The 14,580-nt window shown below is 55.5% G+C and overlaps 3 protein-coding genes across 5 annotated transcripts; 1 reads left to right on the top strand and 2 right to left on the bottom strand.

Annotated features, from left to right (window-relative positions):
- Window positions 1-237: 237 nt before the first annotated feature.
- LOC136291698 (pepsin A-like) lies at window positions 238-2,306 on the bottom strand. Of its 2 annotated transcripts, XM_066186846.1 has the most exons (9): window positions 2,251-2,306; window positions 2,014-2,158; window positions 1,712-1,829; window positions 1,481-1,599; window positions 1,199-1,398; window positions 962-1,078; window positions 750-888; window positions 583-675; window positions 238-495 (listed from the first exon to the last, which is right to left on the bottom strand). In XM_066186846.1, exons 1-9 carry the CDS (start codon window positions 2,304-2,306, stop codon window positions 346-348), a joined length of 1,137 nt encoding a protein of 378 aa, XP_066042943.1. In that variant the 3' UTR covers window positions 238-345. The 2 variants fall into 2 exon arrangements, with proteins under 2 accessions (XP_066042943.1, XP_066042942.1); XM_066186845.1 differs by having other exon boundaries at window positions 583-1,078.
- Window positions 2,307-5,936: 3,630 nt separating this feature from the next.
- Window positions 5,937-9,421, top strand: VPS37C (VPS37C subunit of ESCRT-I). Of its 2 annotated transcripts, none has more exons than XM_066187369.1 (6): window positions 5,937-5,984; window positions 6,297-6,426; window positions 6,988-7,092; window positions 7,166-7,337; window positions 7,572-7,654; window positions 7,912-9,421. In XM_066187369.1, the coding sequence occupies exons 3-6, from the start codon at window positions 7,000-7,002 to the stop codon at window positions 8,626-8,628; spliced, it is 1,065 nt and encodes a 354-aa protein (XP_066043466.1). In that variant the 5' UTR covers window positions 5,937-5,984; window positions 6,297-6,426; window positions 6,988-6,999; the 3' UTR covers window positions 8,629-9,421. The 2 variants fall into 2 exon arrangements, with proteins under 2 accessions (XP_066043466.1, XP_066043467.1); XM_066187370.1 differs by lacking the exon at window positions 5,937-5,984 and adding an exon at window positions 6,001-6,086.
- A 136-nt stretch (window positions 9,422-9,557) lies between these two features.
- On the bottom strand, window positions 9,558-14,286 carry CD5 (CD5 molecule). The gene is made up of 10 exons (XM_066186843.1): window positions 14,185-14,286; window positions 13,614-13,652; window positions 13,073-13,363; window positions 12,930-12,992; window positions 12,516-12,815; window positions 11,244-11,531; window positions 10,937-11,068; window positions 10,542-10,595; window positions 10,179-10,283; window positions 9,558-10,100 (listed from the first exon to the last, which is right to left on the bottom strand). Exons 1-10 carry the CDS (start codon window positions 14,228-14,230, stop codon window positions 10,015-10,017), a joined length of 1,404 nt encoding a protein of 467 aa, XP_066042940.1. The 5' UTR covers window positions 14,231-14,286; the 3' UTR covers window positions 9,558-10,014.
- Window positions 14,287-14,580: the final 294 nt, after the last annotated feature.

The raw sequence follows: 14,580 nt of genomic DNA, 5'->3' as shown, positions 1-14,580 counted from the left end.
ATGAGGGCAGTGCTGGAGGTGTTCAGCCCCCTCACCCTGAGTGGGGTTTGGTGACAGGAGGCACATGTCCTGCCCCAGGTCGCCAGGGCTGGGAGCTCCTCAGGGATGAGCAGAGCCACATCCAGGCTCCCATCGCGGGGGCACAGGGACACCCTTGACAGGTGCAGCTGAGGGTGGTACCAGGGACACGCCACATTCCCAGGGATGTGCTGGCCTTTCCCAGAGAGACACGGCACAGGAGGGCTTCTCCACACCTTTATTGTCCTCGGTGGTGGCAGGAGTGCAGGGAAAGGGACAAGCCCTGCCAGCCACCGAGCTGGGAACACCTGGGATTCCCATCCCAACTCAGGGCAGCCGGGACAGCCCCACTTTGTTGTTGGCCCTGTCGAAGACGGTGTAATATTCCCGGATAAAGACATCTCCCAGGATCCAGAGCTCGCCCTCCTCCGTGGGAGTATCCATGCCTTGCAATCCCAGGGTGCAGTACCCATTACTCTGCTCAAAGGACATGGAATGGGGTGGTCACCAGCTGTTGGATCCCTCCCTCTATCCCTACAAACCCATTCCCAGTGGGATGCTCACCCTTAACACATAGGCTCTGGGCGGCACTGGGAATTCTTTGCCGTGGATGTGGAAGATGAGGTTGGGAAGCCTGCTGACCCCCTCACAGCTGATCTGGGGAGGACACGGCAGGTTACCAGCCATTCCAGCTGGGATCAAATGTCTTAGGGACCATCCTGAGGCCTCACCTCGCCACTGGAGCTGGCACCGAAGAGCCTCATTAGGGTCCGGAAGGCCCGGATAGGAACAGCCAACAGAGTGGTTCCTGTATCCACAATGGCCTGGCATCCCGAGGAACAGGCCACTGGAGACCCGTTGATGGAGACACTGGGAAGAGGAATGCAGGGTGAGCCTGGACTCCCCAAAACACCGGCTGGAGGGCAGGGAATACTGGGAATACCTCTCCATGGTGATCTGCCAGTAGGTTTCGGCAGAGAGTGGGATCCAGGAGATGCCTCTGGTGGTGTAGTAGGGATCAATGGCACCAAAGAGGACAAAGCTCCCACCTTGGCCGTCTCTGGAAAAGGGGATCCATCCAGGGTGGTTCCCAGCCCAACAACGCCCCCATTCCCATCAGAAAACAGGGCCAGTGTGAGGAAAAAGGGAGAAATCCCCAGCAGCTTTGGCTGGGATTTACCTGCTCAGGTAGACAGAGAAAAGATTCCTATCCACGAGGTTTTCCATCATCATGTTGTCGAAGACAGGGGTGGCTCCGGAGGAGGCAATGCTTGGGAATGCCAATCCCAGGATGCCATCAAAGGGGGTGTAGTAGAAGAAATCTCCTGGCTCCGTCTCAGCCAGCCCAAATACCTGGTTGCGGACGTTGATGCCAGCAACCTGGCAGAAAGGAGACAGGTGTGGATTGGGCACGATCCCATGGAATCCCATGGGATGAGGGGGCCGGAGCGCCTGGCCGTACGTTGACGGTGTCGTATCCCAGGACTCCGGTCATGCTTCCCGTGCCGTAGGCGATGAACAGGGTGTCATTGGTGCTGAGGAATGTGGAGGATTCCGCGGGATTAAAACGGTTGTGATTCCCTGTGGGGGTGGGAAGGATGAGGATTGCCTGGGATTTGTCCCTTGGGAAAGACTGGGCAGAGCCCTGCAGGACTCCCAAAAGACACATTCCAGCCTCATTCCAGACACCTACTGCAGGCTGGGCTGGAGCAGTAGACTGAGGGAACCCAGAGGTTGGAGGAGCCGGTGTCAAAGACCACGGTGAATTCCTGGGGTGGGGTCCCAATGGAGATGGTGCCAAAGTACTCATCCTGTTGGAATGGGAATGGGAAAGAGGTTAATGGGATGGGGAAGGAAGTATGGATAAAGAGCTAATGGGATGAGTTAAAGGGATGGGGAAGGGACTAGTGGGATGGATAAAAGGCCAGTAGGATGAAGAAGGAGCCAGTGCCCTCCTGTGCTCCCTGATCCCAGTTCCCCATCCCAGCTCCTCACATCCATGTAGTTCTCCAGGGCCTCCACAGCGATGCCCGGGAAATACTTGGCAGCCAGGTTGTAGGGATGCTGCTTCAGAAAACTCTCCAGCAATCCCTGCTCCTGCAGCCTCTGCCGCAGCGACTTCATCTTCCTCAGTGGCACCCTGTGGACAGGGACCAGGATCCATCGCCGGGATGTGCCACCGGGATCACCCGGCAGCCCACATCCCTGTTCTGGGGACTCCCTGGGGCTCACCTGGTCTGGAAGCCCTGGGCCAGGCCCACCAGGGTGAGGAGCAGGAGCAGCTTCATGGTGGGAGCTCAAGGAAAATGTGCCTCCAATCCCAGCCCCGCTCCTTATATCCCGGCTCCGATGTTTGGCCGGAGGCCCCGATAAGAAAGGCAAACTGCTCCTGGGATGGTTATCAAAACGCCCTTAAGGAAGACGGGGGGGGGGGGGGGGCGGGAATGTCAAGGCGGGGGATCCCCATATTCCTGGGGGATTCAGGCCACGGGTATGTTGGGATGGGCAGGAAGCACTCCCAGCTGCTCTGTGGGAGCTGGTGGGAATGCAGCGTTGTTTGTCCCCTAAGCCCTCTAATTCCTTGCTGGAGGGTTTGAGCCAGACGCTTCCTGGAATGGGGCAGCCACAGGTTCCCTGGGAATTCCCTTCCCAGGAATGCCTCACCACCCTTGCAAAGAAGAGTTTCTTCTCCATATCCCATCTAACCCTGTCTTCTGGTAGTAGGAAGCCATTCCCCCTTGTCCTGTCACTCCAAATCCTTTTCCAAAGTCCCTCTCTAGATCTCCTGGAGCTCCTTAAAGCACTGGAAGAGGCTCCAAAGGTGTCTCCAGATCCTTCTCCTTCTCCTCTTGCCAAGGCACCATGAAGGATTTTCAGGCTGCAAGGTCCAGATTTTCCATTCTGGGAATCAGCCAGGGCTTTCTCCTTTCCAGCCCCCCACAACATATCCCATTATCCTTTTTTTTTTCCCCTCAGGGATAATCCAGTGCTGCATCCCTTTTCTCCCGACATCCCCCGTCTTCTTCATTTCACTCCCCCAGTGCAACCTAGCACCGTATTCTTGGATTCCTCTATCATTCCAAGCTGGGATGGGGCTGATTCCAACGGAGGAATGCCAGCTCCAGCCTTAGGAAGCCTTTGATCTCCTCCAGGACAAGGTGACCGTTCCAGAACCCATGGATCCAGCACGTGGTGCCATGACCGAAGCCAAGGTGCCCAATCCCGCTCCCGTGACCTTCATCCAGAGGCATCTGGAGCTTGGCTTTCCCTCAGCTTGTCCCAGTTTTCCCCCAGTTCAGGGACTTTGGAGGTGGGAATGGAGTGACAGGACAAGGGGAATGTCTCCAAACTGGAAAATGGGATATTGAGAAGAAACTCTTACCTGTGAGGCTGGTGAGGCCCTGGAATGAACTTCCCAGAAAAGCTGTGGCTGCCCCATCCCTGGAAGTGTCCGAGGCCAGGTTGGAGAAATCAACCTGGAATGTGTCCATGTAGATTTTGGAGTTACCAAGATTTCTTCCTTTTTTTTGCCAAAATAGTAGAGAAAACAAAAATATGAAGTTTTCCCAGAGCTATTTATCCATTGAATTCCCAGAACTGCCATCCCCAGGGATCAGGATTCCTGTTTTTTCAATGGAAAAAAACCACCATTTGCCCAATTATGGGAAGTTTTAGGACAAGCTTATTGTGCTGCTGGTAAATCCCATCAAAGCAGAACAATGGATCCAACAGGGATGGATTTTTGGATGGATGATATCCACAAAAGGAAGATGCTGTGGAATTCAGGACTGGGAACAAAATGGGAATTGCTATTTAGCACTAATTAAATCCAGAATAAAATCTGGGGAGGATGGAAAAATAACCCCTTTTAGGGCGTGAAATGGCTTCCTCAGAGAGAAATCCTGGATTTTTCGAACCTTGGTGGGGAAATGGAGGGCACGAGATGCTGGATCCTGGAATAATCCGTGCCGGTGCTGGGACCTCACTGGATGGGAGCAGGTGGCCTCCCTGCCACAGCTTTCCTTGGCACCAGAGGGCACCACAGCATGCCGAGATCTCAAAAACCCCAGCCGAGAAGATGGATCTTGGAAGCTTTTCCTCCTGGTTGATGCAGCCGGGGCTGGGTGAGGATTCCAAGACAAGAAAACCCTCTCAAAATTTAAGCTTTTACAGGGAAAAAAAGATCAGATTTTTAGTGTCATTTTGATGTGGAAACACACCTTGGGATGAATTTAACTTCCATGGGAATTGCCCTCTGGGTCAAACAGGAATTTTCAGGCCTTTGGGACATCAGAACCTGCTCTGACAAAACTTCCTCAATTTTATCTCTGCAGGCTCCCAAAAAAAATCCCCTTATGGAGACAAGAGGTTTTCTTGGAAATGGATTAATGAAATCAACTTTTCCAGGCCCAGTTCCCAGTTTTTTCTTGTCCCTTCCCTAAAAGCTTTTATCACCCCAGTGCTTTATCGGAGCTGTCAGATGAAAGGACGGAAAGCTGACGCTCCCGTGGTGTCAGATTTCCGGGACTGGATTAAAAATATTTAATTAACTTATCAAGGAAGCCCAGGGATGTTGGCTGATCTCTGTGGGAATGGAATTCGGCGGAACAGGACCTCTGGGGTGCTCAGGTCGCCTTTCCCTAGCTGCTATGGGTGATTTTGGCCAGGATTAAGACACCATCCAAGGGAAAAAAACATGTGGAACCATCTTTTGTGGAAATTAGGGATATTAATGAGCAGCTAATGGGAATATCCTTCCAAAACCACCTGTTTGTCCCAAATTTATTTCTGGGTAACGCTTTTAAATGGGTATTTTTTCCTTTTTTCCCATGCAAGTTCAAACACAATTTTCTCTCTCCTCAAACCTTATGTTTCAATATAAAATGTTAATTAAACATTTTCCAGCTTTCCCAGGTTTGTGGAAACTGCTCCAAATGAAGCCAGAATTTTTTTTTTTTCCCCTTTGGAAAATCAAGTCCCTTTTCTTTCCCATGGCACCGGGGGTTTGACCCGGTTATCAGGTTATCAGCCACGCTGGGAACAAGTTGTCCTTGATTTATCCAGAATTATTTGGGATCATATGACTCCCATTTGTTACACAACAGCTCTCAGGTGACGGCACCAGAGGTGCCTTTCCCAGATCCCAAAAGATCCGGGTGACCTTGCCCAGACTTCCAAAGTCTCCTGAAGGAGCAGAAACCATGGAGCTCTTCCCCTGCCTCATCCTTGCTTGGGTTTTGGGAATGTGGAGTTACAGGTGGAAAAGCGGAGCGTTTTCCAAGCATACTTTGGAAAAGTTGGATTTGTGGAGTGGGTGATGGGACTGGAGCTTTCTCGGGAATATTCCTGTGTCATGAGAGGAGGAGGTAACCAGGTATTCCAGAGGAATTTGCTTTGATTTCTTGGCTCCAGCTGGAAGAACCCGACATTTTGTGATTTTTGGGGGGATACTGCTGAGCTCTGTATGTGCTTCCTAAACCAATTCCAACCTGACCTTGGACACTTCCAGGTATGGGGCAACTGCAGCTTCTCTGGGCATCTTGCTTTGCCACCCTCTCAGGGAAGGGTATATTCCCAATATCCAACTTAAACCCGCCCCGTGTCCATGCGGAGCCTTTCCCCCTTTCCCTGTCGCTCCACGCCCTTCTCCAAAAAACCCCTCTCCAGCTCTCCCGGAGCCCCTTGCACCCCAGAGACACGAAGGATATAACTCCCAGAGCAGCTACAGCTCAGGGAGAGCCCTGCGGGTAGCCACGGAGCGATCAATGATTTTAACACTCCATTAAATTGATCCCAGCTCCCGCTCCCGCCCCCGCCCAACATGGCGGCTCTGGGAGGAACCACCCTCCTCACGCCCGGGGGGGGGGCGGGCGCTCCTCCCGCCCCTCCCGCGGTGGCCCCGCCCACTTCCGGTTCGTGCCGGAACCCGGAAGCTGCGACGGGCAGAGGGTCCCGGTGGCGCCGTGGTGAGTCCGGGACAGGGCCGGGAATGGGAATAACGGGAGTAACAGTGGGATAACGGGGATAACGGCGCTACTCCCGCTACAGTGCTCGCTGCAGCCCCGAAGGTGGGCAGTTCTTATCGTCCGCCTTCCTGAGCGCCTGTGGATTTTTCCCGGAGTCCACCTCAAGCTTTCCCACTCCCTCCATTCCCGCTTTTCCCTCTTAAACTCCATGAAACTTAGCTAATACCCCCAACCCTTAAAAAATCCAAATCAGATTATTTCTGCCCCACACCTGCAGCGCGGGACTTAATTCCCGGTTTTTCCCTCGGACAGGTTTATCTGGATCGTGGATTGGGCAACCCTGAGCCTCAGCGTGGCTGTCGTGGCGTTCCCGGCCTGATATCCTTGGGATGTTCCACCTGGATGAGAGGTAGAAGAGCTGGGAGCGAACAGGACAGTGCAGGTGTGTCGTGTTTCCTTGGTTTTTAGGACATTCCCACAGTATTCTGTCCCGCCTCATGGGATTTACACCAGGCACGGGATACTTGTTAAACATCCCAGGCACTTGGGAATACTTTGGATAAATCGTATACACGGTGCAGGAAGTCCATAATTTCCCTGATCTTGTTGTTATTTCACCAAATTCCATGGCAGGAAGGTGGGATTAGGTGATCCCTGAGGTCCTTCCCAACCCTGTGGGCATGGTGGGATGTGGTCAGATCCCGGTTTCCTTGGTGGGATGGGAACCTGGGATGGGATGGAGGCATCCAGCTGGAATTTGCGAGCTGGGTGGGTTTTTCCTTGGCAAAACACCCTGGAACACACAGAATTCCATCCAAATAGGCTTGGGAAAGGAGGGGAAAAGTCTTTTCCCAAGCAGGAGTTAGTGGGAATGTTGTTTTTCCCTCTCTATTGATGAAACCTGGCGCAACTGCTCCAAGGACTTTAACAAGCCTGGATTTCAGTTGGAAACCTATTCCCAGTTGGATTTGGGAATTGATTTGCTTCTTTTTCTGTGTCCCAGGAATCTGGGAGGATGGATGCGCTGAGGAACCGGACAGTGGAGGAGCTCCGGGAGCTGCAGGATGATTCCCAGGAGATTGAGCGCTTGGCATTGGAATCCCAGGAGGTTTGTGCCAGGAGGTGGCTCTGGGGTGTCCTTGTCCTGTTCCTGTGCTCACTCTCCATCCTGAATTCCGTAGGTTCAGGAGCTCCAGCTGGAAAGGGAGATGGCCCTGGCTGCCAACCGGAGCTTGGCCGAGCAGAACCTGAAGTTCCAGGTGCCGCTGGAGACGGGGCGCAGTGACCTCTCCAAGAAATACCAGGAGCTGCAGGAGCTGGCTGGGAGGTGCAGGGAGCAGAAGGAAAAGCTGGGTGAGCACTGGGATCTTCCCCAGGAGGGATTCTGCTTCCTGGGAAACTGATGCCCCTCTTTTTTTCCAGCAGCCAGAGAGATCGAGGATGTTATTCCTCTTGGATTTCCCTCCTTCCATCAGCAGTTCCCAAGCCTGCTCCTGTGGGCTCTTCGCTGGTTTTTCCCTGGTTTCTGTTCTGTGATAGTGATTTTTCCTTGTTTTTTTTTTTCTTCCCCCCCCTTGGTTTTCCCAGAGAAATTCTCAGCAGCGCTGCAGCCTCAGACTTTGCTGGATCTCCTCCAGGTGGAAAGCCAGAAGATTGAAGAGGAATCTGAGGTGAGTTTAGGGCTCCAGCCCATTGGGAATTCCAGTGATTCATCCTCAAAGCCTTGGGATTAAACCCAGTTCCAAAAATCACGGATTATCTTTGCAGCCTGCTGGGTTTTCTCCAAAGAACTGGATCCACCCTTGTTTGTGTGTGGGTGCTGCTCCTTGGGAGAGACCTAAATCAGGATTAGGGAAGAGGAGCAGGGGGATGCAGGGCTGGAGCAGAGGGATGCAGGGATGAGCCCGAGGCTGCTCCTCTCTTCCAGAAAATGGCTGAGAAATTCCTGGAGGGCGAGGTGCCCCTGGAGACGTTCCTGGAGCAGTTTTCCGGGATGAGGAAGTTGTTCCACCTGCGCCGGGTCCGAGTGGAGAAGCTGCAGGAGATCGTGAGGAAGTCAGAGGGATCCCAGGAGCACACCAGGGACTCTCAGCGTCCTCTTCCTCCTCCTCCTCACGTTCCCACGGATCCACCAAAACCCTTCCCGCCAGGATCTGCCGCCTTCCCTCTGCCCTACAGCCCGGCTCCGACCCTTCCACCCGGCCCCAGTGCCCAGGGAGCACTTCCTCCTGCCCCTTTCCCGGGATCCCCGGTCACTGTGGGACACGTAGCTTCCTCCCAGCCCAGCTCCCAGCCCGCCTTTCCGTACCCACTTACTCCAGCTCCCGGATATCCAGCGGCTTCCGCTGCTGACTCTGCGCCGGGCTTCCCCAAATCCACCTCGGGAGGCTTTTCCTGGTCTCCATCCCGGGGCCCACCACAGCCCTTGCCCTATCCTGCTCCCCATCCCTCTCCTCCCCCTGCCAGACCAGGATACTCTCCCTACATCCCACCTGGAGCAGGGAGACCGCAGTGTCCGTATCCCACCCAGCCCCCTCTTCCAAATTTCCCGATCCCGACGCAGGCACCCTATCCCGGGCCTCCCCCACCCTTTGGATACCCCCCACCTCCGAACCCTCAGCGTCCTACCTGGCCTGGATACTAATCCAGGACTTCTGAGGGGCATCCTGTGCTGATTCCTCCTTTTTTTGGGGACTGAGGAAGAGGAGGGGTCCCAGAGGGTTGCTCCTGGATCCGTTGGTGCAGAGGAATTACACGGGATAAGTCACGGCTCCGGAGGTCGGAGGGAGAGGCAGAGCCAGACCAGCAGAAATACAGAGATGAGAAACCTTCAGGGGAACCTTGGAGCACCTTCCAGTGCCTAGAGGAGCTCCAAAAGAGCTGGACAAGGACTTGGAGTGATGGAATAACGGCTTCATGCTGTCAAGGGGTGGGTTCAGATGGGATTTTGGGAAGAAATTCTTCCCTGTGATGGTGGTGAGACCCTGGAATGGATTTCCCAGGGAAGTCATGGCTGCTCCATCCCTGGAAATGTCTGAGGCCAGGTTGGACCGGGCTTGGAGCAACCTGGGCTAGTGGGAAGGGATTGGAAGTGGCTGATCCCTAAGATCCCTTTCCACCCAAGCCATTCCAGGGCTGTCAGTGGGAGTTGCTAATTCCCACCCAGGCCTGGGCAGCCTCCAGTAGTCCCGACCTCCTGTGTGTTTTTCCGGTCTCCTCACATCCCCCTTCTCAGGAAACACTTGGAAATGGAGGGAATGACAAACGATGGAAATGGGATTTGCTCTGCTCAGCACTTTATCCTTCAAATCCTGCCTGTATCTCTTTAAGTTATTTATAAGGAACTATTACTAATGGACTAGGATGAGGGCTTGATGATGGAAGCAATTCCATCCCTGGGATTAATTAGAGTAATAAAACTGGATGAATTAATTGCACTCTGGAGTCATGACTGTGGTTACTTCGGGAAACAACGGAACATCTGGGTAAGGATTGATCCTGACATCCCACTTCCTTTGGATCCCATCACTGAAATCTTTCACCCCCTCCCAGGACCATCTTCAAGCCTGCTTCAATTCCTGCGTTTCTTGGGTTTATCCCTGGGATAAAAACCAGGGAAAAAGGTGTTGCCCTGTCCCACTTTTCCCTCCTGTCTGGGAGTTTGGAATCACACTGGGATAATGGAAGGAAGAGGACGAGGTGTAATTAGTACAAAACCCAATTTTATTACAGTTGGTTGTTAAATATCTGGGACTCGTTCCCAGTATTCCCACCCTTGCATCCCTATCCTTTATCCATCATCCCAACTCTTTATCCTGGTTTGGAGAAGCTGGTGATCCCACTATTCCAAGGGGCTCCTTGCACCCCCCTACCTCTTAAACTCCTATAAATAGCTTAAAAAAACAAAAAACAAAAACCTCCTTTTCTCCCATGAGGAGGCTGGGAAGTGCTCCTGGAAGGGCGCTGGAATGCTGGGATGCCCCCAAAGCTGAGGCGAGAGGTGGGACCTGCTCCTTTGGGAGGAAGGGAATCACACCCTGCGGGCAGAGTGCAGGTCGTAGTCGCTGTCCGAGGAGTTATCCGGGGGATTGGAACGCCGGCACGCTGCTTCCAGAGCTGTGGAGGACACGGGTACAGCTCACTGGATGCCCATCCGTGGAAAAGGAACGGGAAGGAGCTGCTCCCAGCACTTGCCTGGGTAAGCAGAGAGCTGAGAGCTCTTTTGGGGGGCCTGAGCGTAGTCGTTGTCCCCTCCCTGTCCCCGAGGCCTCGGTGCGGTGCTGGAGCGGTGGAAAGACACTGGAAAAGACAGCGGGATTGGGATTTTGGGGTTGGAACAACAGCTTGGAGGGAACAAACCCACCCCTGGGAAGGAGCTGGGTAAAATTGGTCCCTGGTCCAGGCCCGCATCTCCTGGATAAGTTACATCCCCAAAGGAAGCGAGATCCAGGGTCCTCGTGCCAGGATCCAGGGGGGAACAGCCCGCCCAGACCCCAAACTGATCCCCAGGAACTCTAATCCCATTCTCAGCTCCCCAGGGAGCTGCTCCCTCCTCACCCGTCTGGTTGAGTCCCGTGGGGCCGATCCACTGGCGCTGCTTCTTCTTGGAGACTGAAAGAGAGGGGGAATTGTGTCTCCTGATCTTCCCGATCCTTCCTCCAGCTGCTTCCCCCCTGCCAGCCCCATATGTCATCCCGAATAATCCTCCCCAGGATCCTCCACCTGCTCTTTTGTGTCGGCTTGGAGCTTAATCCCTCTTCCCACTCCCACACTCCATGTGGGACAGGCTTGGGGACAATGGGACAGGGATCTGTCAGGCTGAGCGGCCAAATCCCCCCCGCAAGGAGTTTAGGGAAACATCCATGGAACTGCCAGCCCTGAGCCGACGCTTGGGGATGGTGGAGTGGGAGAAGGAAGAAAAGAAGGATGAGGATCCCAAGGTTGTCCCCTACTTCTCTTCATCAGCTTCCGGTAGGCAGGAGGGCCGCAGATCAGGAAAAGGATGAGGAAAAGCAGCAGGGCCAGGCAGATGCTCACGACGGTTCCAGCAGACGCTCCAGTGGGAAGTGGCTTTGAGTCCTGGCCTGGGAAGAGCATGGATGTCACCGGATGTGCCCAGCTGGAGGTTGGTGCCAGGATGTGAATATCTATTACCCTCCCAGGAGCCCAAACCCCAGGTGGATTTGGTCCCCCCATCCCTGCCTGTTCCATAGGTGTGGGAATTCCAGCTCCCAGCACCCCATGGATCACGCGGCTTACACACAACTCTGGTCCGGGAGCAGCTCCGGGTATTCCCAAGCCTGGGCTGGCAGAGGTGCAGGGGACCAGCCCCACAGGTGACTCCCATGGAGGGAGGCTCCCGGATTCCCGTGCTGGAAGTGAGATTCCCGCAGCCCAGCTCCCGGCAGATCTGCCGGCCACGCTCGTCTCGCTGCGCTGCTCCAGAGTCACACAGGTCCCACCATTGGCCAGCGTGGAACACCTGGATGTCCCCTTCGCATGGAGTGGGGCCGGCTGCCAGCCTTCTCAGGGCCCGCGGCTGGGAATCTGTGGGAGAGAGGAGCAGATCCATAGGGAGTGGCCTTGGATCCACAGGGAGGGGTCAGACCCATGGGGAGGGGTGATATCCACAAGGAGAGGGATCAGACCCATGGGAAGAAAAGGGCCAGATCCATGGAGTGGGGTCAGAACCAGAAGGAGGAGGAGTCAGATCCATGGAGACGGGTCAGATCTGTGGGAAGAAGAGGCAGATCCACAGGGAGAGGGGAGCGAGACCCACAGGCAGACAGGGATGAGATCCACAGGGTTACCACTGGCACATTCTTCTTCTCCCAACACAGGCTTCTGGCACATGGATGCTTCCAGCATCTCCCCTCTTGCCACAGGGACTGAGGCAAACCAGAGCCAGACACAGGAGCTTTGAACTCTTCCCATGGGAAATACAGCATGGAAGCTGGCTCTGCCAGCTGCCACAGCCCATTAAACCCCCCAATCCCACGGGATTCCAAGCTGGGGCAGATGGCAGGACCCATAAGGAGCCAGCTCTGAGCTTCATGGCTTGGCTTTCTGTGCCATGGAACTGGCACTGATCTGATTTCCAGGGAAACACTCACGGAAAAGGACAGGGAGAAGCCTGTGACTAGGAGATGCTCATGTCATGGGAAAGATGCTCTGGCAGGGAGACGCCTGTGGCAGGAAAGATATCCAGGGACATGCCCGAGGCATGGAAGTTGCTCAGGGAGCTGCCCGCAGCAGGATGCCCACAGCCTGGTCCCTGCCAGCTGGAATTTGGGATGCTGCCAGGGTCACTCTCCCTCCCCAGCTCATCCTCCTTGAAACTGCCGCGCTTGGCACTGCCAGGAACTGAGATTTCCTGGTTTGCCTTTGCACCCCGGAGAGGAAGAGCAGGAGTGGGTGGATGGGGACCATGGGGCAGGCTTCGATGGGGCCGGTTCCCTGCTCTGGCCCCAAAATCCCCCCGGGGTATCCCACTGGAGCAGGAAATCATGGATGCCCCAGAACCATTCTCACCTGAGCAGGTGATGAAGGCGGGCGTTTTCCCCCGGGAGCTGGTCCTGTTGAAGCAGTCCAGCAGGGAATGGCTCCCACAGGAATCCACCACCTCCCACCGCACTGGCAGGTGGATCCCTGGATCCGGCGTGCCGTGGCTGTTCCCAGCGGTGCCACAGCGCAATTCCTGGCAGATGAGGGTGACCAGATGTGGCCAGATGTGTGCGATGCTCGCCACGGCCCCCCACAGCCCCTGCTTGTGCAGCTCCAGGAAGCCGGAGCAGCTGAAATTCCCGTCCACCAGCCGCAGCCTGGGGGGTCCTGGAGAGGGATTGTTGATGGAAGAGGTTATTGATTGGGATGGCACTTTTTTCCATTATTTAGTGGGAAATCCCCAAATTTGAGGCTACAAAGTCCTCGGGAGGAGGTGCTTACCCGTGGGCTCCGGTGTGGTGGCTGGGGGTGCTGGTGGAGGTTTGGGAGTGGTTTTCACTGGCTCTGGAACGAGAAGAGAGGGCCCACGTGAGCATGGATGATCCCTAGGGATTGAGGTGGCTGGGCTGGGGGTCCAGGCTCACCTCTGCAGGCAACTATGACGTGATCCGTGCAGTTTTCCAGCTCCCAGCGGCATCCAGGTGGGTGCGGTGGCCCACTGCACCTCATGGCCAGACTGTGTGGCCCTTTCCCAGCGGGAATGATGAGTTCCAAGGGCTCAGAGGCCAGGGGGCCGCACCCCAGCCGCTGGCAGATCCAATCCAGGTCATCCACACCCACACTCTCCCGGCAAATTTGTCTCCATTGGTTTTCCCAGTTCACCTCCAGTATCCCAGCGCAGCGGCAGCCACCTCTGGTGAGTCTCATGTCGGGTCCTGTGGGAGAACACCATCATTAGGGGCTTTCCTTCCCTTCCCAGCGGGTTTCCACCCTGGGAACGATGGAAAAGCCCTTGGTGGGGGTCTTGGGAAGCAGCACAAGGAATGGGAGCATGAAGGAGTCGAAGGAACGTGGGGGCCTGAGCTGGGACCCCATGGCGCCGCTTCCGGATGATGCAACTCCAGCACCCGCCATGTTCACGGAGCTGTGGCAGCATTCCCAAAGGGCTGCTCCCCAAATTCTCACCTCGAGGGATCCAGATGGCTCCTCCACGGTCAGGGGTGGCTGTGAGAAAGAGCAGAAATGGAGGGGTCAGTCCCCATCCCACCCTGGGGACCCTCAGTTTGGGACAGTAGCTCTGCTGCTTGGCCCATTGATGGTTATTTTGGGGAAAAGGGGGATTTTGTGGGAAATTTGGGATTTTTGGGGGAGAAAGGTGATTTGCTGCCTCCCCATCCATCTGCTGGGGGACCTTTAGGGCTGAGAAAAGACAAGGGCCCTGCAAATTACCACTCATTAGCCCTGCCCCTGGGTGGAATGTTCGGGAATGGTGCCATGTGGACCGAGGGAAGGGGGTGAGCTGGCAGGGAATGAGAATGAGGGGACACTTGGCTGCCCTCAGCCCCATTGGCTCGATCTTGGGACCCTGGGGACCCCCCAGGTGGGGGTTTGGGGGGGTCACCAGGGTGCTTCCCACCTCAAGCCCCAAACTGTGGCTCACTCAAGGTGCCAATCCCGCCCAGAGCGGGAAAACCGGGGGGGGAATTCTGCTGCGAGATTTGAGCGGCGCGCCGAGGTCAGGGTGCCTGATACTCACCCCACATTCCCAGTAGGAGGCACAGGATGGGCAGCTGGGTTGCCATGGGCTCCGCTGGTGGGATGGGGGCACGGGAGGCTCCGGAGGCTCCGCCGCCTCCGCTGCCCGGCCCGGAGCAGGCGAGGGAGGGGGCCCGGGCAGGAACCGGCTGTTTTTCCTCCCTCTGTGGTTTTTTGACGTCACCTCTGGGCCCGTTTGAAGACTCAGTTGCCTCCTTGGGTCCCACCAAGCATGAGAGAAAAGGGGTGAGAAACCTGTAGGGTTCAGCCCCCACCAAATCCCGGGATATCCATAGCTCTGGGAAGGGGGGGTAGTGAATATATCCAGTGTGGAGGGAGATTTGGGGGTCCCTGAGCCCCCCAGGGTTGCAGAGGAGTTGATGCCCATCCTGGCATC

Source organism: Chamaea fasciata, unplaced genomic scaffold (assembly GCF_029207755.1).
Source record: "Chamaea fasciata isolate MVZ Bird 193981 ecotype frontalis unplaced genomic scaffold, bChaFas1.0.hap1 SCAF_7, whole genome shotgun sequence".
Lineage (NCBI taxonomy): Eukaryota > Metazoa > Chordata > Aves > Passeriformes > Sylviidae > Chamaea > Chamaea fasciata.
The sequence above is the reverse complement of the archived record's forward strand: the minus strand, read 5'-3'. Positions and strand labels throughout refer to the sequence as shown.